This window comes from Cyprinodon tularosa, unplaced genomic scaffold (assembly GCF_016077235.1).
Source record: "Cyprinodon tularosa strain WSP-4 unplaced genomic scaffold, ASM1607723v1 ctg1482, whole genome shotgun sequence".
NCBI lineage: Eukaryota > Metazoa > Chordata > Actinopteri > Cyprinodontiformes > Cyprinodontidae > Cyprinodon > Cyprinodon tularosa.
The window spans coordinates 31031-43993 of NW_024038312.1; the positions used below are offsets into that span (position 1 = coordinate 31031).

General features: G+C 38.5%; 1 protein-coding gene across 1 annotated transcript; it reads right to left on the bottom strand.

Moving 5' to 3' along the window:
* Positions 1-214: 214 nt before the first annotated feature.
* On the bottom strand, positions 215-8020 carry LOC119779492. The gene is made up of 6 exons (XM_038279146.1): positions 7922-8020; positions 6047-6161; positions 5352-5454; positions 2090-2159; positions 997-1100; positions 215-912 (listed from the first exon to the last, which is right to left on the bottom strand). Exons 1-6 carry the CDS (start codon positions 8018-8020, stop codon positions 702-704), a joined length of 702 nt encoding a protein of 233 aa, XP_038135074.1. The 3' UTR covers positions 215-701.
* Positions 8021-12963: the final 4943 nt, after the last annotated feature.

Below are 12963 nucleotides of genomic sequence, written 5' to 3' on the forward strand. Positions count from 1 at the left end.
ATCTTAATGAGCAGCATTAGTGGAAACGGAGTGGAATCCAGAAACAGGACTTTCAGTTTATTAGTCACTCAATTCAATTACTTCCTGTTTTGTGCTGATTCATGGTTTAAACCGCAGCTTCAGAGTGTTCCACTGAACTTTGAGCATCTCTGTGTTTACAGCAGGTGTGTAACATCTAAAAATATCCAACACCTCAGGAGGAGAGCACCATTGTCTCCTGTCGGCTGCACAGAGAGGAGAAATGTGGAGCTTATTTACATCTATTTACATGTTTAGCCTCCTATGTGTGCTTTCAATTCCATATTCATTCTGGATATATAAAAGCAATATGAATTGATCCTTATTGTGTTTGTACAACTTTCAACATCTGGATTTGTTCATTTACTCCATGATGCAGCAGAAACGACATGCAAGCCCTTAAACACAATGCTGTAGGTCTTAATGTACTTAGGAAGTAGAAACTGTAAAATAAGCCAACAGGAGGCTAGTTTACTTTATTACATAGGCCATGCTTCTATCTTATGTAGATTAATAAAAGTGCAAGAAAGCAGACATTCGTCAGAAAATGCAAAAGAAAAGTGTGTTTAAAAAAGCATTCAGATCATTTTAAAAGTGAGCAGTAGTTAAAGCAGCCGCTAAGATGGCGGCTGGCGGCTTTTTACCGACTAGAATGGAAGGAAGTCTGCAGTCCTGCTTAGAGATCAGAGGAAGGCGGAGAGATTAGCTGCCGTCAAGCTGCCGCTCACGTTGTAAACGTGCAGCTCCTGATCGCTGCTGTAGTAAGGCAGGTAATGGGCCACATCTGCAAGCGTCTGCAGGATGTCGTAAGTCACAGCAAACAGGAAGTAGGTGGGCAGCAGCCAGGTGAGGCTAAACATGCAGTCACCCACAGGCAGCGGGACGGCCAGGTGCCTGAAAAAGGAGAGAGAGGAGGCTGAATGCAGCGCAGGGAAAGCTCTGGTAGGTACTGATGGAGCTGACATCTCTGGTACTCACTGGAAGCGGTCTTCTCTGGACTCCCTCAGCATGATGAAGACAAACAGTCCCACCTCAGTGTTGAGGGAAAACGAGACAACTTTGTCCAACATGACAACAAACCCCTGAGGCAGACAGAACACGTTATAAACCCATGTGGTGCTGAAGCGTGTGTGTAGTTACAGCAGAGCAAGAAGGTGTGTTTGGTGTTTCACTATGAAGTGAGGACCGTTTCTAGGTGGAAACCATTAAAACCAGTACTGGAGATGTTGGGGTTTAGCTCAGGGGAAGGGATGGAAATAAACGGAAGTCTGTGCATGGTCCTCAGTGAGTCTATGAAACAAGAATGTGTGAGTGCGTGTGTCTTGGCATTAAAGTGAGGACATTTTGCAGGACATTGTTGCGCAGCTAAAAGGGGACAAATGAGCGTTTTCCCTTTAAATGAAGAACGGCTGCTGGTGGAGAAATAGAAAAGACGACGGTGGATCGTTCTACATTCTACTGCAACTGATCTGATCTGCTGGATAGTTGAATCCTCTCATTATCTGCTCCTGCTAAGCACAGCGTGCTCAAAACTATCAAAAGGACTTTTTAAGTGGATCTGAGATGGTAAGTAGATGGATACTTTTAGCATCGCATTAAGACCAGTAGGACTTTGTGTGTAGGTTGTTTCCTAATGCTAATCTGGAAGCACGGCAGACATATTTACATCAGAGTGTCCCTACATTCCACTGAGCAGATGTGATCGGTCTTAAAGGGGAAAGTTGCCAATAGGAAGACGTTACTGGATATAACCTAACGGAATATCTTCAGAACGGCTCAAAACTCATATGGGTGATTAGAACATGATGGAATAACGGAAAATCAAGGGACCAATGTAAAAAAAAAAAACGGTGCTCCCCTTTAACACACCAAGGGATTATCTACCCGATTATCAGGGCCTCTTGGAAGGTGAGATTTGGGGAGTAATTCCTGTCTGAACGGTGATTAAGTTAGAATAAAGTATGAACTACAACAGGTAAGGTGTAAGAAAGGGTTAAACATGACTTCAAATTAGATAGTCCTCACTACATATAGAAAGAAGAGAGAATGTGTGTGTGTGAGTGACAGTTACCCTGGGATCACACATGGACACAATGAAAATGATCCCAAATGCAAGCAGGGAGAGTCCCAGTCTGGCTGAACTGGAAAACAAGAGAGAAACCAATTTGATCAAAATCTAAGAAGTTTCTAGAAATTCCTTCTTTCATCTCTGGAATATTATAAAAATTGAAATATCGTCTCCAGTGGTGATGGTGAAAAACTAGTTCATGAGAAGGTCAACAAGGTTTCTTCCTGTTAAAGGAGGAGTTTTTCCTCTCCACTGTCACTGCATGTATGATCAGTGTGAGGGATTGCTGTAGTCAACACCAAAATGCAACTGCATATCTACTGTCAAGCAATGAACATACAGAAGAAGCAAATCCAGCAAAGTCAGTGACTGACGCCATCAGCTGGTTTTCCTTGGATAGAAACTTTGAACCAATCTGACCTGGATTATCTGATATCTGTACAGAAACTATCCAATCAGCGCTATAGAAATAATCTGAATAAATCCACTGTAAGGACAGTGGCCTTTTAAGGCAATATGAGTTAGCAAATCTAGAATGATAATTTTGAAAGTAAAGTAAAATATAGTAAAGAAAACACTGATAAAAAAAAACTTATCTTATTTGAGACTGAAGAAAAAGCTCTGAGAGAAAATATTTTGTCATAGAATAAATAAGATAAATTAACATTTGTAAAAGTATTTCCAAGGGAAAAGACTTGTCTCAAAAATATATTTTTACTCTCAGATATCAGTTCTAATAATTTCACAAATAAAAATTTACCCTTGATTTGAATGGAATTAATAAACTATAACTTCCAGTTCTAGTTATGTACTATATTAATAATCTTCTGTTAAAAAAAGCACAACAGTGATTTGTAAGAATCAGGAAAAAATCTTTTGTCATCATTAAGCCTAAATCCTAATGTGATTTTTCTGAATTTGTTTCTTTAGCAAATCTATCTTTAACAAATATATAATATATATCTAGGATTAATCTTTAATCACTTTAATCTTTTAATATTTTAATGTGTCGGTAATGAATACAGCTGCTTGTGGCCGTGAGGATGACCCACCACTTAAAATATGCATTTATGGTATACATTTAAATATTTTACAATAGAAAGAATAGAATTTTTCATCATAAAGGCTTAAATTAAGTAATTCTTCAATTAACGGTTCACAGTCTCCCTCTTGTGGTGTTATTGAGGAACTACAACTGTTTGTGATTAGTAAGAATCAGGAATAATCTTTTGTCATCATTAAACCAAAATCCCAACGTAAATCTAACATGACAAAGAATACGTTTTTTTATATATTTGTTTTGCAAATATATCTTATTTATAGCAAATAAATCTAGAATAAATATTATGTAATATAATAAATATATTATGTCTATTTCCTTTCAGTATAAGCATTTTTAAACCAACATATTTGAGGATTTCTAAGACAGAATATTTGTAAAAGTAAAATGCAAATCCAATGTTTTAACATTTAAGTGATTTGATTAGCCATGTTTTAGGTTATATTTTCAACTCTAATCATATGAATGTTAACATAACATACAAAAAAATTATTTCATTTAAATAACTAAATTTAGTACGAGGATGAGATAAACTCAGGAAAAAAGTTTAGATTTGTTAAAGGAATAGTACACCCAAAACATGATTAGACTTCATTTTCTACTCACCCCCATGCTGAACAACACTCTGGAGTACTTTTTTGATATCTCAAATGCATCTGGAGATCTGGGAGGCTTCTTGCTGTCTGCTGACATTCAAATAATGGAGGTCTATGGCGCCCGAGGCAGAAAGGTCCATAAAAGTCCACAAAAAACGTGTCATATTCCTCCATACTGCTCGTCCAATGTATTCCAAGTGTCCTGAGTGGGTAGCGTCCATAATTTACTCGAAACGAAGTCATTTAGAATGTTTTTAGAGCATAAACAGTAGTGTATAGGATTTCCTGAAAGCTCGCGCCGGCGCGTTCATGACGCTACGGAAACCGCGGCAGACCAAACCAGATGAAAGTGCGCATTCAGCTCGGCAAAGAACTCATGCTCTTCCTCAACACTGAAGTCCTCAGACATTTTTCTTTCGTTGTTTCTTTCTTTGCACAGGTAAACAGCACATTTCTTCTTCTACGCTTGCATTATCGGCAGAGCAGACGCTGAATGCGCACTTTCATCTGGTTTGGTCTGCCGGCTTCCGTAGCGTCATGAACGCGCTTTTAGGAAATCCTATACACTACTGTTTATGCTCTAAAAACATTCTAAATGACTTTGTATCGAGTAAATTATGGACGCTACCCACTCAGGACACTTGGAATACATTGGACGAGCAGTATGGAGGAATATTGACACGTTTTTTGTGGACTTTTATGGACCTTTCTGCCTCGGGCGCCATAGACCTCCATTATTTGAATGTCAGCAGACAGCAAGAAGCCTCCCAGATCTCCAGATGCATTTGAGATATCAAAAAAGTACTCCAGAGTGTTGTTCAGCATGGGGGTGAGTAGAAAATGAAGGCTAATCATGTTTTGGGTGTACTATTCCTTTAAGTTAGAAAAAATATATAAAAAATTAGATATATGCATTTTTCAATATTTACCACGTTTATAAATACATAAAACCCCATTTTGTGAACAAAGATTAAAAAGTTTTGAGCTCTTTTAGATGAAATATGGAACCTGTCACATGAACCATCGTTTAAAATAGCTGCAAGTCAGACCTCTCTGTTTGCTAAGTGTCTTCTTTATTAGACATGTTTGTGCTTCTTACATTACCTGTCTGTTCAGCACAGTAGATCGAGTCTTCCTTCACATAGATTAACAGTGTGTGATTAAAGGGACTATCTAATTAGGACAATTAGTACAAACGGTCCAACCCAGGGGCCAGATTAATAAAGAACACGTCTGTAATCCTGGGGCCAACATGTAGCAGAGAATGAGGCAGAGTTTTGATAGCATGTCAGGAACTGACGCGCCCAGCTAAGCTTCCACCTGATGCAACATAGACTTACGAGCTATTAGAAGCAGGAGTTGACCTGTTTCATGGCACAGTTTCTGGATGCCACCAAATTGAGCCCACAGCTGATCCAACTGGCTGCGATAGCTCTGCTCTGAAGCAGTCTGATCTGGATTAAATCCTGGTAAACTTTTATTCTGGCCTTCAGTCATTTTCTGGAACATAGTAGTTTCTCCCAGGAAAAGAACTGGGAGGGGAACTCTGAGGTGCAGACGCCTTCAGGGGGCAGAAGCTTCCTCGACATGTTTTTCCGGTCAGTGTTACCTTCTTGGTGAGCAGCTGTGATGTTTGTTTGGTGAGTTTTTCTCCCAGGCTTTAGAGAGCCACTCCAGGCGTCCGCTCCACAGAGAGCTCACCAGACCATCAACTGGATAAAGAAAACAAGGCTTAGATTGCTGGAGGACAAAGGGACCACTTTTCATGTGTCTCTCCACCATTGCTGCAGGCATGCTTGGTGTGAGGGATTGCTGTCAGGTCAACAACAACATGCAAGACAATATGTAGTGTCTCCACATGCTCATCCAGGAGGAGAAAACCCTGCACAGCCCGTGACCGATGCAATCAGCTGGTTTTACTTAGATACAAACTTTGAATCAATGTGACTGAATCATTGGGGAGTGGCGGCCCAGTCGTTAGGGCATAAAGCTTGGAATCCTGAGGTTGTGAGTTCAAGCCCCGCTCCCACAGACTGCCACTCATGGTCTCTGAGCAAAGCCTTACCCCCACACTGCTCCCTGGGTGCCACACAATGGCAGCCCACTGCTCCCCAAGGGGATGGATAAATGCAGAGGTACATTTCTCTAATGTGAGATCAATAAAGTTCCAATTCCAATTATCTCATTGGATTTTATTCTGTTTTATGAATTGGTGCTATAATTATAAACTAATTTAACCCAAACTGAGTCTGACTGAGATTAACTCTAAACTCTGTAATCCTGAAATGGACGAGATGAACTCACTGGTGTGTTTCATAGCAGATCCCATCACCAGGAAGGACACGGTGACGCTGATGGCGATAAACACCTGAATCAGCTCGGCCACCCAGGAGAAGGCCCTGTACCGCTCATTAATGATCTACATTGGGGGGGGGGTGATGAATGGTGTTCAAAATGAAAAACAAAGAAGCACATGTTGGATTTTTTAATAAACAAAGAACTTTTTAAATAATCACAGGTCTTGTTATATTTATATAATATTCTATAACTGATTTCTGACCCCAGTTTTATGAAAATTCAGAGTTTTAAAGCCTTTAGAAGCAGAACCTAAAGCACCTGCATGTGTTTTTATATATTTATAGCAGTTTAACATTTTCACTCTTTATAAAATGACAGCTAAGAACTGAGGGCGGCGTCCCGTGTTCATGCAGCGTTCTAGGAGGCCGTTTGGCTGCATCCATCCTCCCATTAGCAGGGATGAACAGCCCTCCTGTAGCAGCTCAGATCTAGTTTAAAGTATTAAAAACCTCTTCGGTTTTCTGACCCGTCTGCTTTCTTCCTTGGTTAGTTTTGTTTCCCTAATGTTCTCTAACAAACTGCCGAGGCCGTCACCCGGCAGCTGGATTTTAACTGAGACTGAATTGCAAACAGATTTAGAGGAATCAGATTTCAGGAAGGCAGGTTACAGTTTTCTGATGTTTATTTGGATGTAATATTTAAATCCATGTTTAGTTTTCCTTCCCCTTTGCAGTCATGCTCCTCTCTGAGTCTGTCTGTGGTTTACTGTGTTTCAGTGCAGGGAGCGCAACGCGTGGAGAGAATAAACGTAGATTGACTCATTCCCTTTCAGGCTGTATGACCTGGAACTGGGACTAAATGTGTTTGCCAGCCCCCGCAGCTCAGAGCGGCATGTTTTCATCAGCACCACAGGTGTCTGTTTACAGGACAGAAACATTGTTTTCTGCTTAATTGGATCCAAACACAGGTGGATCACATTTTTGCTACAGTTGACTTCATCATTTATTATAATCTGGCTCTGCGTGGGTCTCCGTTCGCTTACGGGCTGCAATAAACCTTTGCAGCTTTTCATCACATTCATTTATGTCTGGCAGAATAAAAATCTCAGGAAAACACAAAACATTAGTAAAATGGAAAATGTTTTATAACACAAAGAAGAAAATTACTGGAGTTTAAAAAGAGCATAACTTCCCATTACTTTGGTGTCTTGATGTTGAGAAACTAGTCCATGCATTTGTTACTTCAAGGCTGGACTATTGTAATTCTTTACTATCAGGAAGTCCACAAACTGTAGTTAAAAGCCTTCAGCTGATCCAAAATGCTGCAGCCAGAGTTCTGATGAAAATGAAAAAGAGAGATCATATCTCTCCTATCCTGGCTTCTCTTCATCGGCTTCCTGTTAAATCCAGAATAGAATTTAAAATCCTCCTTCTCACATATAAAGCCTTAAATGGCCAAGCTCCATCTGATATCAGAGATCTGATTGTTCCTTATGTTCCTAACAGAGCACTTCGCTCTCAATCTGCAGGTTTACTAGTGGTTCCTAGAATTTCTAAAAGTAGAATGGGAGGCAGATCTTTTAGTTAAACTTTCCTTTTTGATAAAGTTTATAGTTAGAGTGGCTCAGGTTATCCTGATCTATCTCTATAGTTCTGCTGCTATAGGCTTAGACTGCTGGAGGACATAGGGACCCCTTTTTCATCATTCTGCTTCATTCTATCTCTATTCTCCCACTAAATCCAATATTCTGTTCTTCACAGCTGGACTTTTTGCTGAGATGTTTGAGTTTTCATGGTAACCTAGATTCATTTATGCAGAATGACATTTAAAGGCCTTTTCAGTTTTCACAACGATACCACAGAAGAGAGCATGAAGTCTTACCTTTGTCAGGGGAATGGTAGCTATCTCTCCAGCTTTTTCAGATCTGAGAGGAGAAAATAGACAAAGATTGCTTCCATCAACAAAACTATTACTTATCATATAGTATATAGGGCTCTTCAGTGAGCCCCAGGGCAGCTGTGGCTACAACGTAGCTTTCCACCATCAGTGTGTGAGTGAATGGGTGAATGAATGTGGTGTAAAGCGCTTTGGTAAAGTCTCCTGACTTGAGAAAAAGGTGCTATATAAGTATATGCCATTTACCATTCTATATATAGCTTGTAAATATTAACATTTTGCAGAGACGAATCAAAGGACATCGAATCAGTAAAGTGTGCAGGACAGGGTTTAAATGTCTTTAAGTCTGATTCTTAGCAATAAAAGCCGGTTTTAAGTCTTTGATTCTTTGAACGTAAGTTCAAACTACACTGGTTAGGAAAAAGTGAATTAGGATGTTTATCACATATTTATTCAAAAACTCCCATCACTTTATTTAGGGCAATCAAATGAACTATTTTGCAGGATAGCTTTCACCATTAACCTAAAGTAACTGATCGTCTCTTCAGCATTTCAATAAGCTCTCTATGTATGGAGTGAGTTTCAGAGGTGGAAAAAGTACTAAAAAATTGTAATTGAGTAAAAGTATCTTTACTTTGCCTAAATTCTACTCAGAGTAAAAGTAAAATTACCCATCTCAAAATTTACTCAAGTAAAAGTACAAAATTACTTCATTTAAAATGTAATTTGAGTAAAAGTTACTTAGTTACTTTGAGTTATTTATTGCAAAAAAAGGATGAGTCATGGCACAAGGTGTTTTAATCGATTTTAAGGCGTATTTCAGTGGAAATCCACACTGCAAAAGATCAGCTGGGCTAAAGAACAAACTTCCTCACAACCTGAACCATTAAGTGTTTCTATCCTACTGTCCTACTGTCCAACAGACAACACCATGATAGGAATAAAGAAATTTAAACTACATTATAAAGTTTTTAAAATGCACAAAAAATTAAATACCCAAAAGATACCAGAAATCAAACTAAAACGCAACAGGATGCCACTGTTATTAACAAGCTCCTCATTTAATGCTTTTAACTGACACTTATTTTTACATCAATTGTTTATATGTTTGAATTGCGTAAATAAAGTGCTGTTAAAAGTCAAAAGTCTTCTTCTATTTTTTAATGGCGATTAAGTGTCGGTTCTGTGACACAGGGGTTTAAATTTCCGGCCGCATTTAATTTTTTCACCATCAGTATTTTTTATTTCTACTCAGTAACGTGAGGGGGGTTTAAAATGTAGCGAAGTAAAACTACTTAGGTTAAAATTTACTCAAGTAAACGTAAAAATTACATATTTCAAAAACTACTCAGAAAATTACAAATTACTCATAAAAAGTACTCAATTACAGTAACTTGGGTAAATATAATTCATTACATTCCACCCCTGGTGAATTTGCTCCTTTATTATTAAAAGCAAAAGAAGAAGTTTAATAACTGAAAATTCCATGAATGAAAATAGCAAAAAAACGTCTGAATAGAAGGTTAAGATTAACTGCGCTGTTTTCTTAGATGAATCATTATTCTTTTTAATATCTTATTTCACTTTTAAACAGACTTTATATATTCGGATTGTATTTTTTCAAATTTTTGTATTTCAGGTTAAGTTTTAGAAATTGTGGGCTTTCCTCTGTAGGGAGAAGAAATGTTAACAACAACATTTTTATTCAGCTTGAAGTGAAGACAATGTTATCTGTAAAAAAACAATTAAATAAGAATGCAACTGAATATCACTCCATCTAAAAAAATATATTTCTTTGAGAATCATATTCAGGCAGTGCGGTAAAGCTACTAATGTGGAAGAAGTCGGACCTAAACTGCTGGAAGACGGACATTGAACAGCAGATCAAACTGCTTCACTGTTTATTTCTTTATCCAGATGTTTTCTCTGTAATGGATGAGTCCACTGAGTTCTTCTCATGTATTTCCATAAATAATTAACTAGATGAATAAAAATACACATTTACTTATTAGAGAAGCAAGGCCTTCAAAACTTTGTTTTCTTTGGATTTTTTGGAATCTTTTTGTTTGGTTTTGTAATGCGTAATAAACTCTGACCTGGTCCTTTAACTCCTGCAGTGGATCCACATTAATACAGTAAAAGAATCATATAAGATTTATAATCTTAACAAGTTAAAGAAAGTCTGAGAATTAGTGCTAATTTTTTTTACAGATTCTTGCAACATTCATGCTGTTTTGATGCCATTTGTTCGAGAGCTCCGATCATTTAGATGCTACAGCTTTTAAACCGACTGAACTAATTTCCTTCATCAGTGAAACATTAACTATATTTGAACCATAAAGGGTCTTATCTGTTAATAACGGGCGTTTCCTGTCATGCACCTTTCTGCGAACTCAGAGGAACAATGTTCCACCAGAACAGTTTATTGTATTTATTCATTTATTGGTTGATTTGGGAGGGAAAGTACACATTAATAAATATTTCTGTAAATGTTGCTGGTTAGCGTATGAAGCTAACTGGTTAGCTGCTCTGCTGTCTGTAGTAAAGAAAACTACGGAGTACAGACGACTAGTTAGTCGTTTTATTTTAGGGACTTTTATAACTTAGCTAACATCCTTTATCAAATAAGCAATTAGACCAATCCGGGGACTTTTCTCTGTGTTTTGGGCAACTTTAGCAACTTCAAAAGAAAGTTGCAATTAATAAAGAAAACAGTAAAGTGGGTTTAATGCAGAGATTATATAAAACAAAACCGTTTTTATATTCAGAGTATTTTTTTTCTCTGAAACTGTTGACAAAAATAATTTTGTGATCGCCACACAGCTTGAATCCCTTCTTCACCTCATTAAGCGTCTGCCTCTGATTGCTGCCTCTTTGCTATAATTAGATGAATGCAGGCTGGATTCAGGCCACGGATAAACGTTCATCCATTGGTTCATAAAGTCAGATTAACATATGCTGCATTTCAACAACGCATCAGCCACCAAAACAAATCAGTCGTAGTTTAACACACATCTCTGCAGCTTCTCTACTGTTACCCACTCTTTACTCCATCCAGACAGTGTCTTGCCCACTATCAAAATCTAATAAATTAGCAAATATTCCCAAAGGAGTAAATCATGATAATCTAATTAAAATCAAAATAACTTCAATTGGGGGAAAAGTTAAAACAATTAAATGCGGTCTGTTTAACATAAGATCGCTTTCCTCTAAAAGTCTACTAGTTAATGACTTGATTTGTGATAATCACATTGACTTGTGTTGCCTTACAGAAACCTGGCTGCAGCAAGAGGATTATGTGAGCATAAATGAGGCAACTCCTTCAAGCTATTTAAATTTTCACATCCCCAGAAGTTCTGGGCGAGGAGGAGGAGTAGCAACAATCTTCGAGTCTGACTTACTGATTACTCCCAAAACAATTAATACCTACAACTCTTTTGAACATTTAACCCTTAATTTCCCTGATCCAAATTTCAAGGCAAGAAAACCTCTTCTTTTTGTAACTTTGTATCGTCCACCAGGTCCTTACTCTGAATTTTTAGATGAGTTTTCAGAGTTCCTTTCTGATTTGGTATTAAATACTGACAGGGTCATCATAGTGGGAGATTTTAACATCCATGCTGACATTGAAGGCGATAGCTTAAGAGCAGCCTTTAATGCTATCTTAGACACTATTGGCTTTGTTCAAAATGTGAATAGTCCCACACATTCTCATCTTCATACTTTGGATCTTGTGCTGACATACGGCATAGAATGTGAAGAAATAACAGTATTTCCTCACAACCCTGTCCTCTCTGACCACTTTCTAATAACCTTCAGGATTACTTTAACAGAGTTCTCCTCCCCCAAAAGGAGGTTTTCCTTAGATAGAAAACCTTGAATCAATTTGACTGTATTGTGAATTGACTTGTGTTGTGAATTGGCGCTATATAAATAAACTGAATTGGATTGAAATCTAACAGCAGTAGTCGACATCAAAGTAGCTAACTGGTACAAACAGTTCCAGGCCAATGAGTCCATATTTAAGGACAGTACAGTAATATGAAAGGGTTAAACTGTTTTACACTTTACAGATATGTTGTTGTTGGCTGCCACTGAATACCCACACACAGGCATGATTAATCATAAAGCAGGTTTGTGCTGCTCTACAGTCCAGAGGCGGCCTGTTTCACAGCCCTGCGTCTGAAACGTTGCATCGCTCGGTGAAATGAGGTCAGGATGCAGCTTCTCTGCCAGGGGAACAAAGACATCTTTATTAAATATTCAGCAGTAAGAGCCATGATTCAGGTTTATTCAACACTGTTTAGGATGCATAAAGGAGGGAAAGGTGATCTCTGGCCCGCTGTGTTCAAATCTTCCAACTAGCAATAAGGAAATGTCCTGATAAAGAGCTGACAGAAAGGTGTTGTGAAAGTTACACACCCGGGTCAGAGGAGCACATCTATAAGCCAAGAGGGAATAAACACCATGCACTGTCCCAGAGTTTCACTTTACACAACAATAGAAAGTAAAAAAAAAAGGTCAAAACCATAAATAAACACTAACATGTAGGAGTGGTAGAATAGTTTGAAATATTGGATCCAATGGACTCCGACTCTGGGTCCCTGAGCCAGACCCTGCACCTATGAATGCTCCCTTTGCTCCTGTCTGCTCACTAAAGACCCGGTCACACCTTGATGATTTAAACCAGCCTGAGGTACAAAAAATCTAGCAAACGCTGGCATACGTTGGATAAGTTATGGGTACGTTATGAGCACGCTGAAACATGTCGACATGCGGCGAGTACGTCTGTCAGCGTCTGCCATCCGTGGTCCATCAGTTCCAGGTCAGTTATCTGATGGTTGACATCCGTTCAGTGTCAGTTCCTCATCAGTCGTGGCGTCTAGCTGATCCTAAACCTCTGAGTAACTTCTGCGTAACTTATCCAGAACTTCTCTCCAACGGATATCAGCGTATCTGCCGTGTTCCAGACGAGCGCTGAACGTGTTTCTAACTTCCAGCTACTGTATAATGGCGTATTGGCAGCG